Source organism: Oncorhynchus nerka, linkage group LG22, assembly GCF_034236695.1.
Source record: "Oncorhynchus nerka isolate Pitt River linkage group LG22, Oner_Uvic_2.0, whole genome shotgun sequence".
NCBI classification, from domain to species: Eukaryota; Metazoa; Chordata; class Actinopteri; order Salmoniformes; family Salmonidae; genus Oncorhynchus; species Oncorhynchus nerka.
This window is the reverse complement of record NC_088417.1, coordinates 57,058,995-57,079,630: the sequence shown is the minus strand read 5'-3', so window position 1 is coordinate 57,079,630 and position 20,636 is coordinate 57,058,995. Positions and strand designations below refer to the sequence as shown.

The window sequence follows — 20,636 nt, the reverse complement described above, 5'->3', positions numbered from 1 at the left end:
TGCGGGCAGAACTGAAAAAGTGTGTGCGAGCAAGAATACCTTCAAACCTGAACAGTTACACCAGCTCTGTCAGGAGGAATGAGACAAAATTCACCCAACTTATTGTGGGAAGCTTGTGGAAGGCTACCTGAAACGTTTGACCTAAGTTAAGCAATTTAAAGGCAATGCTAACAAACACTAATTGAGTGTATGTAAACTTCTGACCCGCTGGGAATGTGCTGAAAGAAATAAAATATGAAATAAATAATTATCTCTACTATTATTCTGACATTTCACATTCTTAAAATAAAGTGGTGATCCTAACTGACCTACGACGGGGAATTTTTACTTGGATTAAATGTCAGGAATTGAGTTTCAATGTATTTGGCTAAGGTGTATGTAAACTTCCGACTTCAACCTTAAATGCATGAATAGGGAGGAAGTAACCGGCCTCACAATCCATTACAGTAGGTGGCGGTGTGGGCAACTCACTGTTAATTTCCTCCAATATATATTTTATGAAGAAGTTATTGAGCTAGAATTTGGTGTCCCCTCCAACTTTCGGATCTTTAATATCCACCCGCACAGTAGGTGGCGGTATTCACATATTCTTGTTGCGATCGCAATTATACCAAAGAAGAAGAAAAGGCTAGCGAACCAAAAGCAACAGAACCAACATGGCAGAAGGTATATGTATTTTTACGCCCTTTCGTTATTAGCTAGCTAGATGCGGATTAAATGTATTACAGGAATAGCTGAATGTCTATAAGATATTTGATTTAATGGGGATTTGCAGTGTTTAAAAAAAATAAACGACGGTCTCTTTCTTGTGCATTTAGCGGCTAATTTTTATTTGCAGCTAGCTAGGGGTCCTAACTAGTTACTACAGTCACAAAGTTGTACACCCCGCCCATTTCTACAATGTATCTTCTTAACATGCTATTTGAAATTGAACCTCAACCACACTGCTAACCAAAACCTTAAATTAAAACCCAAATGCTACGTTTATTTTTCATGAATTGTTACGATATAGCCAATTATAACATAGTGCTTGTGCTATCTAGTGGAAACCCTAGCTAGCTGGTAAGGTGGTCTGGTGTTGATGGTGTGATTTGGGCGGAGAAAGCATCTTGCCAGCAATACTTGTGAAGCTGGACACTAAGTCGCAGGGTGTTTGAACACAATTAACTGGATTGGTATATCTAAAGAAAGCCGAATTTGCTATGGGAAGTGATTATACACTTCCTACGTTAGTTTTTCGTCAATATTGTAGTTAAAACTAACGTTAACTGTACAACTCGACCCCCACAAAGAGTACATTTATGTCGAGAATAACGTTAAAATGTAGCTAGCTAGTTGGTTACTTAACTTGAGTTGCTCAATTTGGTGTTGCATTATTGAACGGTTTTCTTTTTATTGTAGCTAGTGAGCTAAAAGTATAGCTGCCTATATTGTATGAGTTTGTGGGATAGATGGCAATTAACGTTAATCTCGACTGAAGATAAATGTAACTCGAGTCGCCACATCGATTTGACACAGTACAGTGAAAATATTTTGAATGTGACTTCCGCCAGTTTTATTTTTTTGCTCATTCAACTGTGTGGCAGCCTTTTCGAAGAGTGCATATACAGTAGGTCTACAGTACATGCTAACTAACTACTCCGTGTCAATTATAACGCTACACCAGCAGGTGTTTGTGTAGCTCTAGCACGTCATGGAGTTGAGTAAACTCAGCTAGTGTTTGTGCTGCCTAAAACTTGCATGGATTGATTTGGTAAAGTATTTCCCTTTTGTCATGCTAAGCCAGCCAATAATTTTTTATGAGCAAACGTTAGATTGCATAAGCTTGTCACTCACTCGTAGTCCCAAGTGATGTGTACAGTTGGATAAGGCTGTAGTTTTATTGCCCCTAAAAAGTTTATTCTAATGATGCCCGTAAGTGCTGAGTTGAAGGTAACAAGCTTAAGACATCCTCTCTTTTCAAAATGAATGGAATCTTATGAATGAAGTGTGACAGGTATGAGTGGCACTTGGGTAAAGCATGCATTTAGATTGTGACTCTGAACAGTTTTTTTGTTCAACAGCTCAGCCTATCTTACTTATTACATCAGTGAACCTTTCCTGTGGTCGTTGATCAGTTGGTACCGCCTTACCCATGACTATGGCCAGCAAGCTAGTGTTAGCCTTACACTCTGACTCGAGGGAGGGCAAGGTTATGTGCCGCCTCAGCATTCTGTCTCCACTCAAATTTAGGGAGAAAGGGGAAGGAAATGGGAGAGGGAAGTAAAAGTGCAATTCTGGGCTGAGTGGGCTCAGATGTGTACTAAACCCTAATGTGAAACATCCATAGCCTATATCCAGACAGGAAGCTGCCTTGCAAAATACTAGGTCTTCTTTAAACAATACAACCTCATTTAGGGATACTTTGGCAAGAGAAAAGAACCATGTATCCATCCATTTTTTAAGTGAGTAATGTGAGTAACCATAAGTGTTTGTGTACACTATGTCATCACACACCGATTTTTATCCTCGACAAGTCAGTTTGTTGGAAACATACCACTTGTGGGAAAATTTGCATATTTTCTTTATGCAGATTTGGAATATTCTCATGAAAATCTGTTGCCAATTGGATGGAAACCTAGCTAATGAGACTTTCTTTAATGTGCTGTTTGGTTGTACAACAATTCCTATTTGTCTTAATTTCCTTAACTGGTTAATTGAACAACACAAAGCATTGTGAGACAGAATGTGCTCAATGCAACCTTGCTTTTAAGCAGCTTTCTTCTTCTCTTCCCCTCCTTTATCTCTTTACTCTCTCTGTGACAGAGGAGGTGGCCAAGCTGCAGAAGCACCTAGCCCTGCTGAGGCAGGAGTATGTGAAGATGCAGCAGAAGCTGGCTGACACAGAGAGGCGCTGTGCCATGCTTGCTGCTCAGGCCTCTGTCCAGGGCTCCACCAAGGCCTCCGTAGCCGGGTCAGAAGACACCTTCATCAGCCGCCTGCTGGAGATCGTGGCCGAGCTCTACCAGCAGGACCAGTACAGGTGAGGGGAGGTGTGTGGGGGCATGTAGTTTGTGATGTATGTAGCGACATACTGCCATGGTAACACCCGGTAAGAGGACCTGCTTTATCATTTCTCCTTTGCTTTCTTGAGGTGGAAAGCCAAGAACATGAAAATAATTGCTCTTGATGTGATATCATTGTTCAAAATCGCATTGATTATACCAAGCCGGTTTTAGATTTTCTGATTCACAGCTATCTACAGAAATCCTGAGAAATTATGCAATACTTAACTAGTTATTTTAGCGATGAACATATTCTTTCTCACTTATGTTGTGTTTGTTTTCATGTTTGTAGTGATCTGAAGGTGATGGTTGGAGAGACGACGCTCAACGCTCACAAGTTTGTCCTGGCTGCTCGCAGTGATACCTGGAGCCTGACTAACCTGGCCTCAACCTCCAAACTGGACCTGTCTGGTGAGCTACCCTCCCTGCTGTCACACTCACGTCACTATAACCCTGAATGTAATCTCAGTAAACCCAGAAGTAAAATCTCACATTAATTTGGGTTGCTACGCCATGAACTTGCTGCGCAAAAAAGAAGTGTCCACCCTCGAGTCCGTTGTGTTCACAGTTATGGGAAAATGCACCACAAACGGTTCCTTCCAGCAACTGCATTAAAAGCAGTTCATTCATAGTGTAGCTTTAGTTCAGTGGCATTATCTTTCATTCCACTCGGGGTAGTTAACTCCGTTACTCCCATGCTGGGTGTTCCAGATGCCAAGCCGGAGGTTGCCATGGCGATGTTGCGCTGGGCCTACACAGACGATCTGGAGCTCAGTGAGAACGATGCCTTCCTCATCGACCTGATGAAGCTGGCCAACCGCTTCCAACTGCAGCTGCTTCGTGAGAGGTAGGTAGGGGCTGAAACACATTGGCTGTGTTTGAGAGCATCAAATTCTGCTTAGTCACTGATCTGTTACCGACTGTCATCTCATTCACACGTGCAAACACTCTGGGGGTTGGAAGTTGATCTAAAGCCAAATGGTGTTACTGGTGGTTTACTGCCTAAGGGCACATGTGCTCTTTGTGTTTTTCCTGTCTTCTAGGGCAGCTATAAATGCATTTTCCAATATTTCCAATTGACATCAGTGTTCTCAAACATTACTTTTGTTCTCTTGGAACAGGTGTGAGAAAGGGGTGATGTCATCTGTGAATGTGAGGAACTGTATCCGGTTCTACCAGACTGCTGAGGAGCTGGATGCCACAACACTCATGAACTACTGTGGAGAGATTATCGCCAGCCACTGGGTGAGTCTCCACTGTCCAACTGACTGTTAAATGTTCCCCTGACTATCCAACTGTGGACAAGACTGTCTCCGGGTTCATGGGAAAGTCAGGCCTGGGATTGAAGGGGCTTGAATCAATACACAATTCATTTAATCTCTCAGATGACGTCCCGAAGTGCTCAGCCTGATCATGCATCACTATACTGTGATCTCAATTTACAGTGCTATTGATTATCCTCTAGCTCCCATCTGAATGATCTGTTACATACTTAACTCTCCTTAACCTCATCTAAAACTCTGTTTCAAAACACCTTTAAAGGGAAGATTGCAGGATTAGGTTGCTGTTAAACATTCTAATTTGTTTAATCCTTCAAACTAAAAGTTCAAATGTGACATATCACTTGACAATTGTATTTTTGGGAAAACCGTCTATTTTATGTGAATTTGACCGAAGCCACGTCGGAAAATAGTTTAGAAAAGTGACGTAAAGAGGAGCAATAAGCAGGAGTGACGCAAACCACTGTCCACATAAGACGGTAAAGAACGAGTCCTATTGTTTTTGCAAAACTATTTCGGCACATTGAAAAAAGCCAATCTATCATCTGACCCTATCCTCTAATTTCATTATTCTGTATCGGGGGGGGGGATCTTACACAGCGCACAGGCTTTTAGCATAGACCCTTTTCCACCCCTGTTGGCTTACCCCCTACTAGCTAACCACTAGCAGCCTGAAAACACATCACTTATTAGCAGTTCAGCTTATCAGTGTTTATTGTACTGTTACAGAAAATCAAGATAAACCTTTACCATCATAGTAGACATTAAACATCTATAACCAAACTGGCTAAAACTCTGTAGTTGGCCAATGGTAGCTATTTCTAGCCACATGCCAACCTGAGTGCTACTACTAGCAGTAGTAAATCCAGGGATAATTACTGACACAAACATTGCCTTCCATGATATCCTGCATGTTATATCGGCCAATAATGACCAGGCAGTTCAGCAAAAGTAAAGACGTGAACAATGACATTGATCCGATTGGTATTTGACCATTATTTTCTGCAAAACGTGCAGTATTCTGATGTAGCTAGCTTTCTATCACCAAACACCATGCTGGATCCGTGTGAGTGGGCCAGTTAATTTTGCATGGTCAAGTGCCAAGTCCTTTTTTATCATCTACTAGTAACATGACAACTCTTTGGGCACCTACTTACCCGATTCAGCTTCATCACTGAAGCCACCCTGTTGTGCTGTAACACCATTGGTGTCAGTGGACTTGGATCCTACAGCTTCATGGGGAATCCACTCTTCCACTATTGGAAGTCGTCATAATCATTTGAGCCTAACATTTTTTTTTCTCTCCCCGATTTCATGGTATCCAATTGGTAGTTGGTTTTGTCCCATCGCTGCAACTCCCGTACAGACTTGGGAAAGGCGAAGGTCGAGAGCCGCGCGTCCTCCGAAAGACGGCCCCCGCCAAACCGCACTGCTTCTTGACACAATGCCCACTTAACCCGGAAGCCAGCCGCATCATTGTGTCGGAGGAAAAACCATACAACTGGCGACCATGTCAGCGTGCATGCGCTTGGCCCGCCACAGGGGTCGCTAGAGCGCAATGGGACAAGGACATCCCGGCTGGCTCAACCCTCCACTAACTCGGACGACGCTGGGCCAATTGTGCGCAGGCTCATGGGTCTCCCAGTCGCGACCGGCTGCAACACAGCCTGGAATCTAACCAGGATCTGTAGTAACACAGGAAGCCCTGTGAGCCCCAACTATGACTGAAGGGCCAGGGATTCCCATGACCCAGTCTGCCTGAAGTGGTACAACTTTCTTCTCACATTTCGACCAAATGTGAACGCCGGTGAACAGTGTACTGCCGCCACCACCAGGCCTTTCTTCTCTTGAAGTCAAAGCCGCAATGTACAGTTGTGGCCAAAAGTTTTGAGAATGACACAAATATTAATGATCACAGTTTGCCTCAGTTTGTATGATGGCAATTTCCATATACTCCAGAATGTTATGAAGAGTGATCAGATGAATTGCATTTAATTGCAAAGTCCCTCTTTGCCATGCAAATGAACTGAATCCCCCCAAAAACATTTCCACTGTATTTCAGCCCTGCCACAAAAGGACCAGCAGACATCATGTCAGTGATTCTCTCGTTAACACAGGTGTGAGTGTTGACGAGGACAAGGCTGAAGATCACTCTGTCATGCTGATTGAGTTCGAATAACAGACTGGAAGCTTCAAAAGGAGGCTGGTGCTTGGAATCATTGTTCTTCCTCTTTCAACCATGGTTACCTGCAATTAAACACGTGCCGTCATCATTGCTTTGCACAAAAGGGCTTCACAGGCAAGCATATTGCAGCCAGTAAGATTGCACCTAAATCAACCATTTATCGGATCATCAAGAACTTCAAGGCGAGCGGTTCAATTGTTGTGAAGAAGCCTTCAGGGCCCCCAAGAAAGTCCAGCACTGTCTCCTAAAGTTGATTCAGCAGCGGGATCGGGGCACCACCAGTACAGAGCTTTCTCAGGAATGGCAGCAGGCAGGTGTGAGTACATCTGCACGCACAGTGAGGCGAAGACTTTTGGAGGATGGCCTGGTGTCAAGAAGGGCAGCAAAGAAGCCACTTCTCTCCAGGAAAAACATCAGGGACAGACTGATATTCTGAAAAAGGTACAGGGATTGGACTGCTGAGGACTGGGGTGAAGTCATTTTCTCTGATGAATTCCCTTTCAGATTGTTTGGGGCATCTGGAAAAAAGCTGAGCGCTACCATCTGTCCTGTGTCATGCCAACAGTAAAGCATCCTGAGACCATTCATGTGTGGGTTTGCTTCTCAGCCAAGGGAGTGGGCTAACTCACAATTTTGCCTAAGCCATGAATAAAGAATGGTACCAACACATTCTCCGAGAGCAACTTCTCCCAACCATCCAGGAACAATTTGGTGACGAGCAATGCCTTTTCCAGCATGATGGAGCACCTTGCCATAAGATAGCTAAGTGGCTTGGGGAACAAAACATCTATTTTGGGTCCATGGCCAGGAAACTCCCCAGACCTTATCCCATTGAGAACTTGTGGTCAATCCTCAAGAGGCGGGTGGACAAACAAAAACCCACAAATTCTGACAAACTCCAAGCATTGATTATGCAAGAATGGGCTGCCATCAGTCAGGATGTGGCCCAGAAGTTAATTGACAGCATGCCAGGGCGGATTGCCGAGTTCTCGAAAAAGAAGGGTCAACACTGCAAATAGTGACTCTTTGCATCAACTTCATGTAATTGTCAATAAAAGCCTTTGACACTTATGAAATGCTTGTAATTATACTTCAGTATTCCATAGTAACATCTGACAAAATTATCTAACATTTACATTTACATTTAAGTCATTTACCAGACGCTCTTATCCAGAGCGACTTACAAATTGGTGCGTTCACCTTATGACATCCAGTGGAACAGCCACTTTACAATAGTGCATCTAAATCTTTTAAGGGGGGTGAGAAGGATTACTTTATCCTATCCTAGGTATTCCTTAAAGAGGTGGGGTTTCAGGTGTCTCCGGAAGGTGGTGATTGACTCCGCTGTCCTGGCGTCGTGAGGGAGTTTGTTCCACCATTGGGGGGCCAGAACAGCGAACAGTTTTGACTGGGCTGAGCGGGAACTGTACTTCCTCAGTGGTAGGGAGGCGAGCAGGCCAGAGGTGGATGAACGCAGTGCCCTTGTTTGGGTGTAGGGCCTGATCAGAGCCTGGAGGTACTGAGGTGCCGTTCCCTCACAGCTCCGTAGGCAAGCACCATGGTCTTGTAGCGGATGCGAGCTTCAACTGGAAGCCAGTGGAGAGAGCGGAGGAGCGGGGTGACGTGAGAGAACTTGGGAAGGTTGAACACCAGACGGGCTGCGGCGTTCTGGATGAGTTGTAGGGGTTTAATGGCACAGGCAGGGAGCCCAGCCAACAGCGAGTTGCAGTAATCCAGACGGGAGATGACAAGTGCCTGGATTAGGACCTGCGCCGCTTCCTGTGTGAGGCAGGGTCGTACTCTGCGGATGTTGTAGAGCATGAACCTACAGGAACGGGCCACCGCCTTGATGTTAGTTGAGAACGACAGGGTGTTATCCAGGATCACGCCAAGGTTCTTAGCGCTCTGGGAGGAGGACACAATGGAGTTGTCAACCGTGATGGCGAGATCATGGAACGGGCAGTCCTTCCCCGGGAGGAAGAGCAGCTCCGTCTAAAGACACTAAAGCAGAAAACTTTGGAAATTAATATTTGTCATTCTCAAAACTTTTGGCCATGACTGTATTGTTGGTATGAGTTTTTGATAAATGTCATTCATATTTCGAAAATAGAAGTGTGTAATATTTGTTGTTCATAAACTTTTGCATAAAGAGCATTTAAATAGATTATATTCTATCTACGCTGTTAGATTTTTGGAAATATATTGTGCAACCTGTCCTTTTTAAAAATTAAAATCAATCCAGTCAATAATCTAGCAGCCAAGTTCTACTCAACAGCTGTTGTGTTTTTAAGTCACTCCGATAGCATTATAACACTGCATAAGCAATGGCAAAATGTCGCATTGCAGGAAATTAGCTTTGAAACTGCAATTTCTTCTCTCAGCCCCATGGCAAATGTGTATAATTGCAGGAAACCTGCTTTAAAACTACTTTTCTCTGCCCATGGCAAAATGTGTTGAACAGAACATTTCCTTTTAAACAGCAACATTGAAACACTGCTGAAAAAAATCATAGGGGAAACACTGCAACTGGTCTGTTCTGTCTCCTTGTGTCCAGTCTGTGGGGTGTATCCCATATATTTTAAGTCCTGAGCCCATAACTGAGTTATATCTCTGCGTGTCAAGAAGCCCATTGTCTTATCACCTCATTAATCCCATGCTCAGTGGCCAGATCCCTGTGATTCTCAAGTTTCTGTTAATGACTAGGACCAAGGAAATTACTTGTCATCTTTCTTCAGTTGACTGACTCCTGTTAGTGCTGCTGCTGACTCTGTCTGACTGACTGCGGTGGCTCCTGAAGCCTCAATTTGCTGTTTCATTATACTTATATTACTCTGGTGTAGCCTTTGATTAGAGGGTTGGACTTTTTTCATATTTAAAAAAATAAACTCCCATCTTTGTCTCAACAGGATGACCTAAGGAAAGAGGACTTCAGCACTATGAGTGCTCCGCTGCTCTTCAAGATGATCAAGTCTAAAACAGATTTCCCTCTTCACAAAGCCATCAAAGTTGAGAGGGAAGACGTGGTCTTCCTCTACCTCATTGAGATGGACTCGCAGGTGAGAGAGCTTCACATGTTTTCCTCTGAGAAGTAATTTCACTGAAGACCAATATGCTGTTATCTCAGCTGGAGCAGGACCTGTATTAGGGATGGGCGATATGGCCTAAAAATCATGCCCCGCCATTATATGATGGCCGATTCACTAATATATATATATATATATATATATATACATACATACAGTGGGGCAAAAAAAGTATTTAGTCAGCCACCAATTGTGCAAGTTCTCCCACTTAAAAAGATGAGAGAGGCCTGTAATGAGAAAAAAATATCAAGAAAATCACACGAAAAAGAAGGGTCAACACTGCAAATATTGACTCTTTGCATCAACTTCATGTACAGTGGGGCAAAAAAGTATTTAGTCAGCCACCAATTGTGCAAGTTATCCTACTTAAAAAGATGAGAGGCCTGTAATTTTCATCATAGGTACAGTTCAACTATGACAGACAAAATGAGAAAAAAAATCCAGAAAATGACATTGTAGGATTTTTAATGAATTTATTTGCAAATGATGGTGGAAAATAAGTATTTGGTCACCTACAAACAAGCAAGATTTCTGGCTCTCACAGACCTGTAACTTCTTCTTTAAGAGGCTCCTCTGTCCTCCACTCGTTACCTGTATTAATGGCACCTGTTTGAACGTGTTATCAGTATAAAAGACACCTGTCCACAACCTCAAACAGTCACACTCCAAACTCCACTATAGCCAAGACCAAAGAGCTGTCAAAGGACACCAGAAACAAAATTGTAGACCTGCACCAGGCTGGGAAGACTGAATCTGCAATAGCTAAGTAGCTTGGTTTGAAGAAATCAACTGTGGGAGCAATTATTAGGAAATAGAAGACATACAAGACCACTGATAATCTCCCTCGATCTGGGGCTCCACGCAAGATCTCACTCCGTGGGGTCAAAATTATCACAAGAACGGTGTGCAAAAATCCCAGAACATTTACATTTACATTTAAGTCATTTAGCAGACGCTCTTATCCAGAGCGACTTACAAATTGGTGCATTCACCTTATGACCTCCAGTGGAACAGTAGTGCATCTAAATCTTTTCAGGGGGAGGGGGGGTGAGAGGGATTACTTTATCCTATCCTAGGTATTCCTTAAAGAGGTGGGGTTTCAGGTGTCTCCGGAAGAACCATACGGGGGGACCTAGTGAATGACCTGCAGAGAACTGGGACCAAAGTAACAAAGCCTACCATCAGTAACACACTACGCCGCCAGGGACTCAAATCCTGCAGTACCAGATGTGTCCCCCTGCTTAAGCCAGTACATGTCCAGGCCCGTCTGAAGTTTGCTAGAGAGCATTTGGATGATCCAGAAGAAGATTGGGAGAATGTCATATGGTCAGATGAAACCAAAATATAACTTTTTGGTAAAAACTCAACTTGTCGTGTTTGGAGGACAAAGAATGCTGAGTTGCATCCAAAGAACACCATACCTACTGTGAAGCATGGGGATGGAAACATCATGCTTTGGGGCTGTTTTTCTGCAAAGGGACCAGGACGACTGATCCGTGTAAAAGAATGAATGGGGCCATGTATCGTGAGATTTTGAGTGAAAACCTCCTTCCATTAGCAAGGGCATTGAAGATGAAACGTGGCTGGGTCTTTCAGCCTGACAATGATCTCTGTCACCTCTGTCATTGACCTCTGTCATTGCCAACAAAGGGTATATAACAAAGTATTGAGATAAACTTTTGTTATTGACCAAATACTTATTTTCCACCATAATCCTACAATGTGATTTTCTGGATTTTTGTTTCTCATTTTGTACCTATGATGAAAATCACAGGCCTCATCTTTTTAAGTGGGAGAACTTGCACAATTGGTGGCTGACTAAATTACTTTTTGCCCCACTATGTATGTATGTATGTGTATATATATTTTTAAACTATTTATTCAAATAAGCTTTGTTGCGCAATTTAAAGGTCAATACGCTTTATTTCAAACAGTTAGGGATATTCTAATGAATTTAGGCCTTGTAAAAAAAATACATCTAGGCTAAATATAAGACTTGCACAACCATAAGACCCACTAATAATGACATTATTTTATCAAAATAGTTTAACCTGCTTTTTTTCCCAATAGTCACTGATCTGACTTTCAAGTCTGTCTGTGAAAATGCCCTTTTTGTTAATTTTTTTGCCAGAACCATGCATAATGCACATTCACTAAGAATGACCATAAACAATCTCTCAGCACAAGCCCACATGCTAGTCAGTAGCCAGCTAATCTTTATATTTAAAGTTTAGCCAACTTGGATCTATTTGCTTGCTAACAAGGTAGAATAGTTGAATTGTTATACACCCTCCTGTCTGTCTCCAACCTCCAACTGTTAGAACAACAGCCTGTTCACTTTGTTTAGATGTTGAAATCAAGTGCCCTACCCGGATAAGAAGATAAGCATTTCTCGAGTTGCTATGTCAATTCCTTCTATAAATACATTTTATGCTGCTAGCAATGTGTGACAAACTGAGTGTCATTTTCCACAATCATCAATACTCCCGTTTTAATAGGGTCTGCTCTGTGCTAAATTTTGGAAGTTGAGACATAAAAGGGGTAAGGGAAGGGAATTAACCGATTTCTGTTGGACCAAAACTCAAATACAAATAGCGAGTTGAAACTGCTTGTTGTCAGAGTGAAATAAGTTATATTTTGTCGTTGTCGAGTGGCAGGGGGAGGAGCTTAGTGTCTGCATGTGGGAAGAAGCGAAGAAGAGACAAAAAATATAAAAAACCTTGATTCTTGCGATACAGCAATTTGGAACATGGCGCTAAAAGATGAATTGGATATATCAGGAGTCTGTTGGAGTGCTGATAGGATCAGTTTACAGACCAGTGTTGAGAAGCCAACTATACCTTTTTTTCCCCATTCTTTATATACATCTTGTATTCTCCACATTTGCAGTTGCCTGGGAAGCTGAATGAACTGGACAACAATGGTGACTTGGCCCTGGACCTGGCTCTGTCTCGTAAACTGGAGAGTATCGCCACCACGCTGGTCAACAACAAAGCAGATGTGGACATGGTGGACCAGAGTGGCTGGAACCTCCTTCACAAAGCCATCCAAAGAGGTAGGGGGTGCCGCACATTCTCTTTGCAGTATGTCACATACTCACGCACCGTATGGCTTCAGGCACATTGCATTATCCACAACAACACAGCCCTCCCTATGTAAGCTCAATGCTGGGCTAGAGATGAACCGTGTTGAATATTAAGGGTAAAGACACACCCCATTGTGCGTCCTAATTAGAGGTCGACCGATTATGATTTTTTTCGAAGCCGATACCGATTATTATTTTTTTTTTTTACATTTATTTGTTATTATGACAATTACAACAATACTGAATGAACACTTATTTTAACTTAATATAATACATCAATAAAATCAATTTAGCCTCAAATAAATAATGAAACATGTTCAATTTGGTTTAAATAATGCAAAAACAAAGTGTTGGAGAAGAAAGTAAAAGTGCCATGTAAAAAAGCTAACGTTTAAGTTCCTTGCTCAGAACATGAGAACATATGAAAGCTGGTGGTTCCTTTTAACATGAGTCTTCAATATTCCCAGGTAAGAGGTTTTAGGTTGTAGTTAATATAGTATTTATAGGGCTATTTCTCTCTATACCATTTGTATTCCATATACCTTTTGACTATTGGATGTTCTTATAGGCACTTTAGTATTGCCAGTGTATCAGTATAGCTTCCGTCCCTCTCCTCGCTCCCACCTGTGCTCGAACCAGGAACACATCGACAACAGCCAGGAACACATCGACAACAGCCACCCTTGAAGCAGCGTTACCCATGCAGAGCATAGGAACAACTACTCCAAGTCTCAGAGCGAGTGACTTTTGAAACGCTATTAGCTCGCACCCGCTAACTAGCTAGCCATTTCACATCGGTTACACCAGCCTAATCTCGGGAGTTGATAGGCTTGAAGTCATAAACAGCTCAATGCTTGAAGCACAGTGAAGAGCTGCTAGCAAAATGCACAATAGCTAAATATGCATCTTTAAAAATATATACTTCTTTGTATTGATTTAAGAAAGGCATTGATGTTTATGGTTAGGTACACATTGGAGTAATGACGGTCCTTTTTCCGCGAATGCGCACCACATCGATTATATGCAATGCAGGACACGCTAGATAAACTAGTAATATCATCAACCATGTGTAGTTAACTAGTGATTATGATTGATTTGTTGTTTTTTATAAGATAAGTTTAATGCTAGCTAGCAACTTACCATGGCTTCTTACAGCATTCGCGTAACAGGTAGGCTCCTCGTGGAGTGCAACAAGAGGCAGGTCGTTATTGCGTTGGACTAGTTAACTGTAAGGTTGCAAGATTGAATCCCCGAGCTGACAAGGTAAAAATCTGTCGTTCTGCCCCTGAACAAGGCAGTTAACCCGTGTTCTTAACTGACTTGCCTAGTTTAAATAAAGGTGTCTAAAAAATACATTTAAAAAATAAATGGCCAAATCGGTGTCCAAAAATACAGATTTCCAATTGTTATGAAAACTTGAAATTGGCCCTAATTAATCGGCCATTCCGATTAATCGGTCGACCTCTATTCCTAATTCTTCACACGTCTCCTGATGTGCGCACTACTACAGCATCTGTACACAGCCAGTCATGGAATGGAAAAGTTTGCAGAATAGAGAGACAGATCATGATTTTCCTGGCCCCTTCTCTCCCTCCGCCCCCGCAGGTGATGAATTTGCCTCCACCTTCCTGATCCGCCACTTGGCCCAGGTGAACGCAGCCACGGTCGGGGCCGTAGAAACCCCCCTGCACCTGGTGTGTTCCTTTAGCCCCAAGAAGCACTCTGGGGAGGTGATGAGTGGCATGGCCCGCATCGCAGAGGCCCTGCTCAAGACAGGGGCCAACCCCAACATGCAGAACAGCAAGGGAAGGTGGGTAATACTATATGGCAATCCCTCTGATCCATTGAACCCATCTGGTGTGATATAGCAACGGTCTATTCAAATGGGAGTTGATGTTTCGACTGATTGTTCTGACTTCAAATCAGCATCTGAACTTATTTTAAATTGGATTTTTTTTTTACCGCTTTTTTCTCCCCAATTTTGTGGTATCCAATTGGTAGTAGTTACAGTCTTGTCTCATCGCTGCAACTCCCGTACGGACTCGGGAGAGGCGAAGGTCGAGAGCCATGCGTCCTCCGAAACACAACCCAACCTTGCCGCACTACTTCTTAACACAATGCACATCCAACCCGGAAGCCAGCCGCACCAATGTGTCGGAGTAATCACTTTGATCTGTTTGTGTTACATGACGTATTTTTGTCATGATCCCGATACTGTGACTTTATACGTTTTTTATTTCCCAGAACTCCCCTACATGAAGCGGTGGTGTCGGGAATGAGCCTGTGTTCAACCAGCTCCTACAGTGTAAACAGTGAGTTAAAACAGAAAACCATTTACTAAACCAACGACCTGGGTCCTACTCCCCATTGACCTTATTGAAAACAGCCTGAGGAGTAGCCTCTATTTCCTGGTGTAATACTGTCATCTTTTCTCTCGCCCTCCCCCTCTTTCCTCTGCTCTTTCTTCCTCACTTCCCTCCTGTACCTCTCTCCCGAGGCTGGACCTGGAGCTGAAGGACCATGAGGGGAGCACAGCTCTGTGGCTGGCCCTGCAGTACATCACCGTGTCCTCTGACGCCAACGTTAACCCCTTTGAGGACGATGCTCCGGTGGTGGAGAATGGAACACTGTTTGATGAAAACAGCTTTGCAGCCCAGCTCATCCAGAGAGGCAGTAACCCAGATGCACCAGACACAACCACAGGTAGAATGTCTCATTTGAAAGGAACATGCTAAAATGTATACATATTTATGTATGATTTGTAACTTGGATGAATATGATGCAATAATATAAAGTATTAAACAATACGGAAGTCAGTGCACTTATGTTTTTAAATCTTACTTTCTTTTTCCCTTTCTTTCTCTCGCTTATTCCCTCCCTCCATTCCTCCTCAGAGAACTGTCTCATGCAGAGGGCAACGGGTGTAGGCAGTGAGGCTGCTGCCCTCTTCCTGGCCACACATGGGGCAAAGGTCAACCATGCCAACAAATGGGTATGCAATGATGCACTGCAGGATCACATGAAACATCATACCTCTGCCAGTTCATCACAAATTACTACTTCAGACACTACAGTACAATAGTGAATCACAAGTTATACTGCATCACAAACCACTGCGCCATACAAGCTAAACCCCCCCCATCCTGTCTGTTTGTATGTCTGACGCTGTGTGTGTCTCCTCTCCTCCCCCATAGGGTGAGACCCCTCTCCACACGGCGTGTCGCTGTGGTTTGGCTGGCCTGACAGCAGAGCTTCTCCATCAGGGGGCTAACCCTAACCTGCAGACGCAGAAGGCCCTCCCCGACGAGGCCCTGGCCCAGGGGGTGTCCCTGCAGAGCCCGCTCCACATGGCCATCGTACACAACCACCCCGACGTGGTGTCAGTCATCTTGGAGCAGAAAGGTAGGTTAGTGGACAGTGGGCAGCATCTCCATGTCAAGCAGCCCAGGGAGATGAATGAACATGATTGACACCCAGAGTGAAAATTGGAATTGTTACCTGCATACCAACAATTTCATTCCCTGGTGTTTCCAGCCAATGCTCTTCACGCCACCAACAACCTGCAGATCATCCCAGACTTCAGCCTCAAAGACTCCATGGACCAGACAGTGTTGGGCCTAGCCCTTTGGACAGGTAGGCTTCACCAACAACAAAAAACGCTACACTCATCAGATGGGTAGGTACTAGCTATGTCAGTGTGAAAGAGCCTGCCGACGCTCTATCAATTTAAAATCCTTTTAAAGGGATACTGTGAGATTATGGCCTTTGTCTACATAACCAGAATCGGATTAATTTGTGGACATGATTTGTATCTCTCTGCGTGCATTATGAAGGAAATTAGAGGTCATTTTGTGAGCCAATGTTAACAAGTGTAAGCGAAATGACTCTAACTCTACAGGTACGCTAGCATATGCTAATGTACCTGTAGACTTCCAGTCATTGGAAGACTACAGGTACTCCACCAGTTCAGTTCATGGGTAAGTAGAAAGATGACTTAATTAACAGAATTGCGCCGTATCACTTTAAAAGCGGAGTAGTTTCATGTCCTTGTAGGGCTCACACCTTCACACTTCCTCCTCCTTTTCCAGTCTCGCATGCCATGGATAGCGAGACAAACAGAGGAGGTATGTGCAGCCAAACGTTTCTAGTCATGATAGTCCAACCTAAAACATCGTCCATAGACCAGTGGTTTTCAACCTGTGGGTCCGCACATTTTAAATGTAAAAAAAGAGATTTGTTTTCTTCCTAATTTCTATTAATACTTCCTATAGTATTTTAAGCAATTTTTACATTTACTTTTCAAAGTGCAAAATGTTAATAATAGGCCTTTCACTGCTAAAATGGACTAAATTTGACTGCCAAGAGATTTTGTTAAAATGATTTTCGACTCTGCAAATGGTGGTCCTCAAGCTAATTTGGTGGTCCCCGAAAGGAGAAGGTTGGGAACCGCTGCTATAGACGTAGTCCACGCTGGAGTCGAGCAGTAGTTCCCTTTACAGATTATCCCAGATTGAGTTCTGGTTCCTGCCATGTGCTCCACTGCTTTGCCTGTGCTTTGCACCTGCTCCTTTTGGGCTTTTCCCCCTCTTAGATAGAGATACAGAACAAATTAACAGTGGAGATGTGCAATTGACAGGATTTTTAAAGGGTAGTTTGGTCTCACGGAACAATGATCTGCATCAGATCATGTGTTCAACCTCACTGCCATTCGGGATCCACAGCTTTCAGTATGTCTGTGTCCTCTCATCTGTCCCTCAGGTATGCACACCATAGCAGCCCAACTTCTGGGCTCTGGGGCGTCCATCAACGACACCATGTCCAACGGTCAGACCCTGCTGCACATGGCCATCCGCAGACAGGACAGCAAGAGTGCCCTGTTCCTCCTGGAGCACCAGGCTGACATCAATGTCAAGTAGGAAGACTCGGATCAGGAGCTTCATAAACCAGCAGATGCATTTCTCAGTTTTTATTTCCCCTCGAGGGGAATTTTAATTTGCCATCTTAAAAGTCAGATAACGTATCATAAAGAAACTGTGGAGCAGTCTCCCATTTTATACAACAATGCAAAGATGTATGGAAGCACAAGCCATAGGTGATATGATCTGTAGTGTTACACATTGGCTGAGTATCCCTGTGAGGTGTTTATGTAAGTAGGTATAAAAAAAATCTCTCCCTGCAGAACCCAGGAGGGTGAGACGGCGCTGCAGCTGGCCATCAGTAACCAACTCCCCCTGGTGGTGGATGCCATCTGCACACGGGGGGCCGACATGTCCGTGGTGGACGAGAGGGGACACCCCCCTCTGTGGCTGGCCCTGGAGAACGGTCTCGAGGACATCGCGTCCACACTGGTGAGATTGGAGGAGAGGGGAGGAAGAGGGGGGTAAAGGAGAAAGCAATGGGGGAGGAAGAGGAAGGGGGTGGTTGTGGAAGTGGGAGCCCACAGATGAATGTAAATAAGAGACTATGTTATCCCATGATGGTTGTATGGGAGAGCCTCAAGTGTTCTAGTCAATAATGTGCATGTCATGAGTAGGGCCAGGGGTCATCCAGGTCAGGAGAGGACTTCTGGCTGGTCCTAGTTTTGAGTGGGATTGGTATGGGAATGTCTGCTTGTCTCTGCTACTGTAGGTCCGACACGGTTGTGATGCCACCAGTTGGAGTTCTGGTCCCTCAGGCTGTCAGCAGACCCTCCTCCACAGGGCTGTGGATGAGAACAACGAGGTCACCGCCTGCTTCCTCATCCGCAGGTCTGTCTGATCACACTCCGCTCACAACGCACTCATTCCTTTTGATCAAATTAACATTTATATATTGGAGCGAGTTTTGCTGATGCGTCTCACCTTCTAATGCACTCATCCCTCAACGGGTGGCTGCACTCAGCCCTTACTGTGGTCTCACAGCAAATTATACTCATCCTTCTTTATAGCAAATATATTAACTGCCTTTTTATATCTGAGAGTGGCACCTCACCTTTTAATGCCCTTATCCCTCAATGTGCCCATATTCCTTGCATTGCAAGTGCTGTGCTCTACCAACTGAGCTACACAGCAGTGGTTTCCAACATTACATTTTTTTGTGGCATCTTGATGGCATATAAAATTCTGCGGCACACCTAAAATGTTAATTCATTTAGTGGTAATGACCTTCTGATCGATACTGCAAATCATCTATTGTCTGAATGATGCTGTCACCCCCGTGCTTCGCAGTTGGGGTGGTGTTCTTTGGCTTGCAAACCTCCCCCCTTTTCCTCCAAACATAGCAATGGTCATTAATGGCCAAACAGTTATATTTTTGTTTCATCAGACCAGAGGACATTTCTCCAAAAAGTACAATCTTTGTCCTCATGTGCAGTTGCAAACCGTAGTCTGGCTTTTTTATGGCGGTTTTGGAGCAGTGGCTTCTTCCTTGCTGAGCGGCCTTTCAGGTTATTTCAATATAGGACTCATTTTACTGTGGACATAGGTACTTTTATACCCGTTTTTCCTCCAGCATCTTCACAAGGTCCTTTGCTGCTGTTCAGGGATTGATTTGCACTTTTCGCACCAAAGTACGTTCATCTCTAGGAGACTGAACACGTCTCCTTCCTGAGCGTAATGACAGTGGTCCCATGGTGTTTTTACTTGCGTACTATTGTTTGTACAGATGAAAGTGATATATCCTTCAGGCATTTGGAAATTGCTCCCAAGGATGAACCAGACTTGTGGAGGTCTACAATTTGGTCTTGGCTGATTTCTTTGGATTTTCCCATAATGTCAAGCAAAGAAGCACTGAGTTTGAAGGTTGACCTTGAAATACATCCAAAAGTACACCTCCAATTGACTCAAATTAGGTCAATTAGCCTATCAGAAGCTTCTAAAGCCATGACATAATTTTCTGGAATTTTCCAAGCTGTTTAAAGGCACAGTCATCTTGGTGTATTTAAAATGCTGACCCACTGGAATTGTCATAGAGTGAAATTAATCTCTGTAAACAATTGTTGGAAAATGTATTGTGTCATGCGCAAAGTAGATGTCCTAACTGACTTGCCAAAACTATAGTTTGTTAACAAGAAATTTGTGGAGTGGTTCAAAAACAAGTTGTAATGACTCCAGCCTAAGTGTATGTAAACTTCTGACTTCAACTGTCCGTACAAATGATTAGACCAAAGGTGAATACACAACAGTTCACCTGACACAAGACTGAATCCAAACTTTACACTGTTGTGCCTTCTACATTTACTGTACTTTTTGCGACATTTGTTGTAACTAATTCTGAAAATACTCAGGATATGGCTGGGCAATAAGGCCCAAATATAGTATCACAATATTTTTCAAATCTTTGATGCTATTTCATGTTTTTGAATAATAACAAATTGTACATTTTGCTTTATTAGTTGGGTGGCAACACATACATTCTAAAGGATTTCAATGGGTCTTTCTCCATTCTGATTATTTTATACTGTTCAACATCAATCAATTTCCCTCCCCCCTGTATTTTAATCAATTTCTTAATTTCCTGCACTGATTTGAGAGAATTTTCACACTAGCACATAAGGCTGCACGAGGTGGGCAAAAAAGGCCTTATTTTTAACCTAATGTTGCAATTGCTATTTGACTTCCAATTTAGATCAAAACACTTGGGTGAACTGTTGGAATCATGGAAATTCGTTAGTTAGAATATAAGTCATTGAGGGCACTTTGAATACAGTGTTTGTCATGACAACGAATGAAAATGCCAAGGAGGAGTTATTGTGACTGGGTAGGAACCAAAGTGTTGGTCAGTGGTTTTTCTAAGGGACTCTATAATCTTTGGCTACATTAAATGTTTCTTCATGTTGCCAACATATTCATGCATTGGCTATTCCTCTTTGATTTAGAAGAAACTGTTGCACAAACAATATGCTGATTTAGGCCTACGCCATAACGGGTATCAGGCTGTATAGTTCTGATTCAGTAGATTTATTAGTGAGCTAGCTAACAC

At 43.3% G+C, this 20,636-nt stretch overlaps 1 protein-coding gene across 1 annotated transcript in view; it reads left to right on the top strand.

The window, feature by feature from the left end:
* The first annotated feature begins 576 nt into the window (after positions 1–576).
* Positions 577–20,636, top strand: part of LOC115105402 (rabankyrin-5) — a 42,540-nt gene continuing 22,480 nt past the window's right edge. The window contains 17 exon segments of the mRNA XM_029627404.2: positions 577–666; positions 2,806–3,022; positions 3,337–3,455; positions 3,756–3,891; positions 4,166–4,289; positions 9,416–9,565; positions 12,482–12,647; positions 14,283–14,487; positions 14,922–14,944; positions 14,947–14,989; positions 15,175–15,380; positions 15,572–15,669; positions 15,872–16,079; positions 16,212–16,310; positions 17,436–17,589; positions 17,857–18,025; positions 18,306–18,424. Coding sequence (XP_029483264.2) covers positions 657–666; positions 2,806–3,022; positions 3,337–3,455; positions 3,756–3,891; positions 4,166–4,289; positions 9,416–9,565; positions 12,482–12,647; positions 14,283–14,487; positions 14,922–14,944; positions 14,947–14,989; positions 15,175–15,380; positions 15,572–15,669; positions 15,872–16,079; positions 16,212–16,310; positions 17,436–17,589; positions 17,857–18,025; positions 18,306–18,424 — 2,246 coding nt within the window. The 5' untranslated portion in view covers positions 577–656.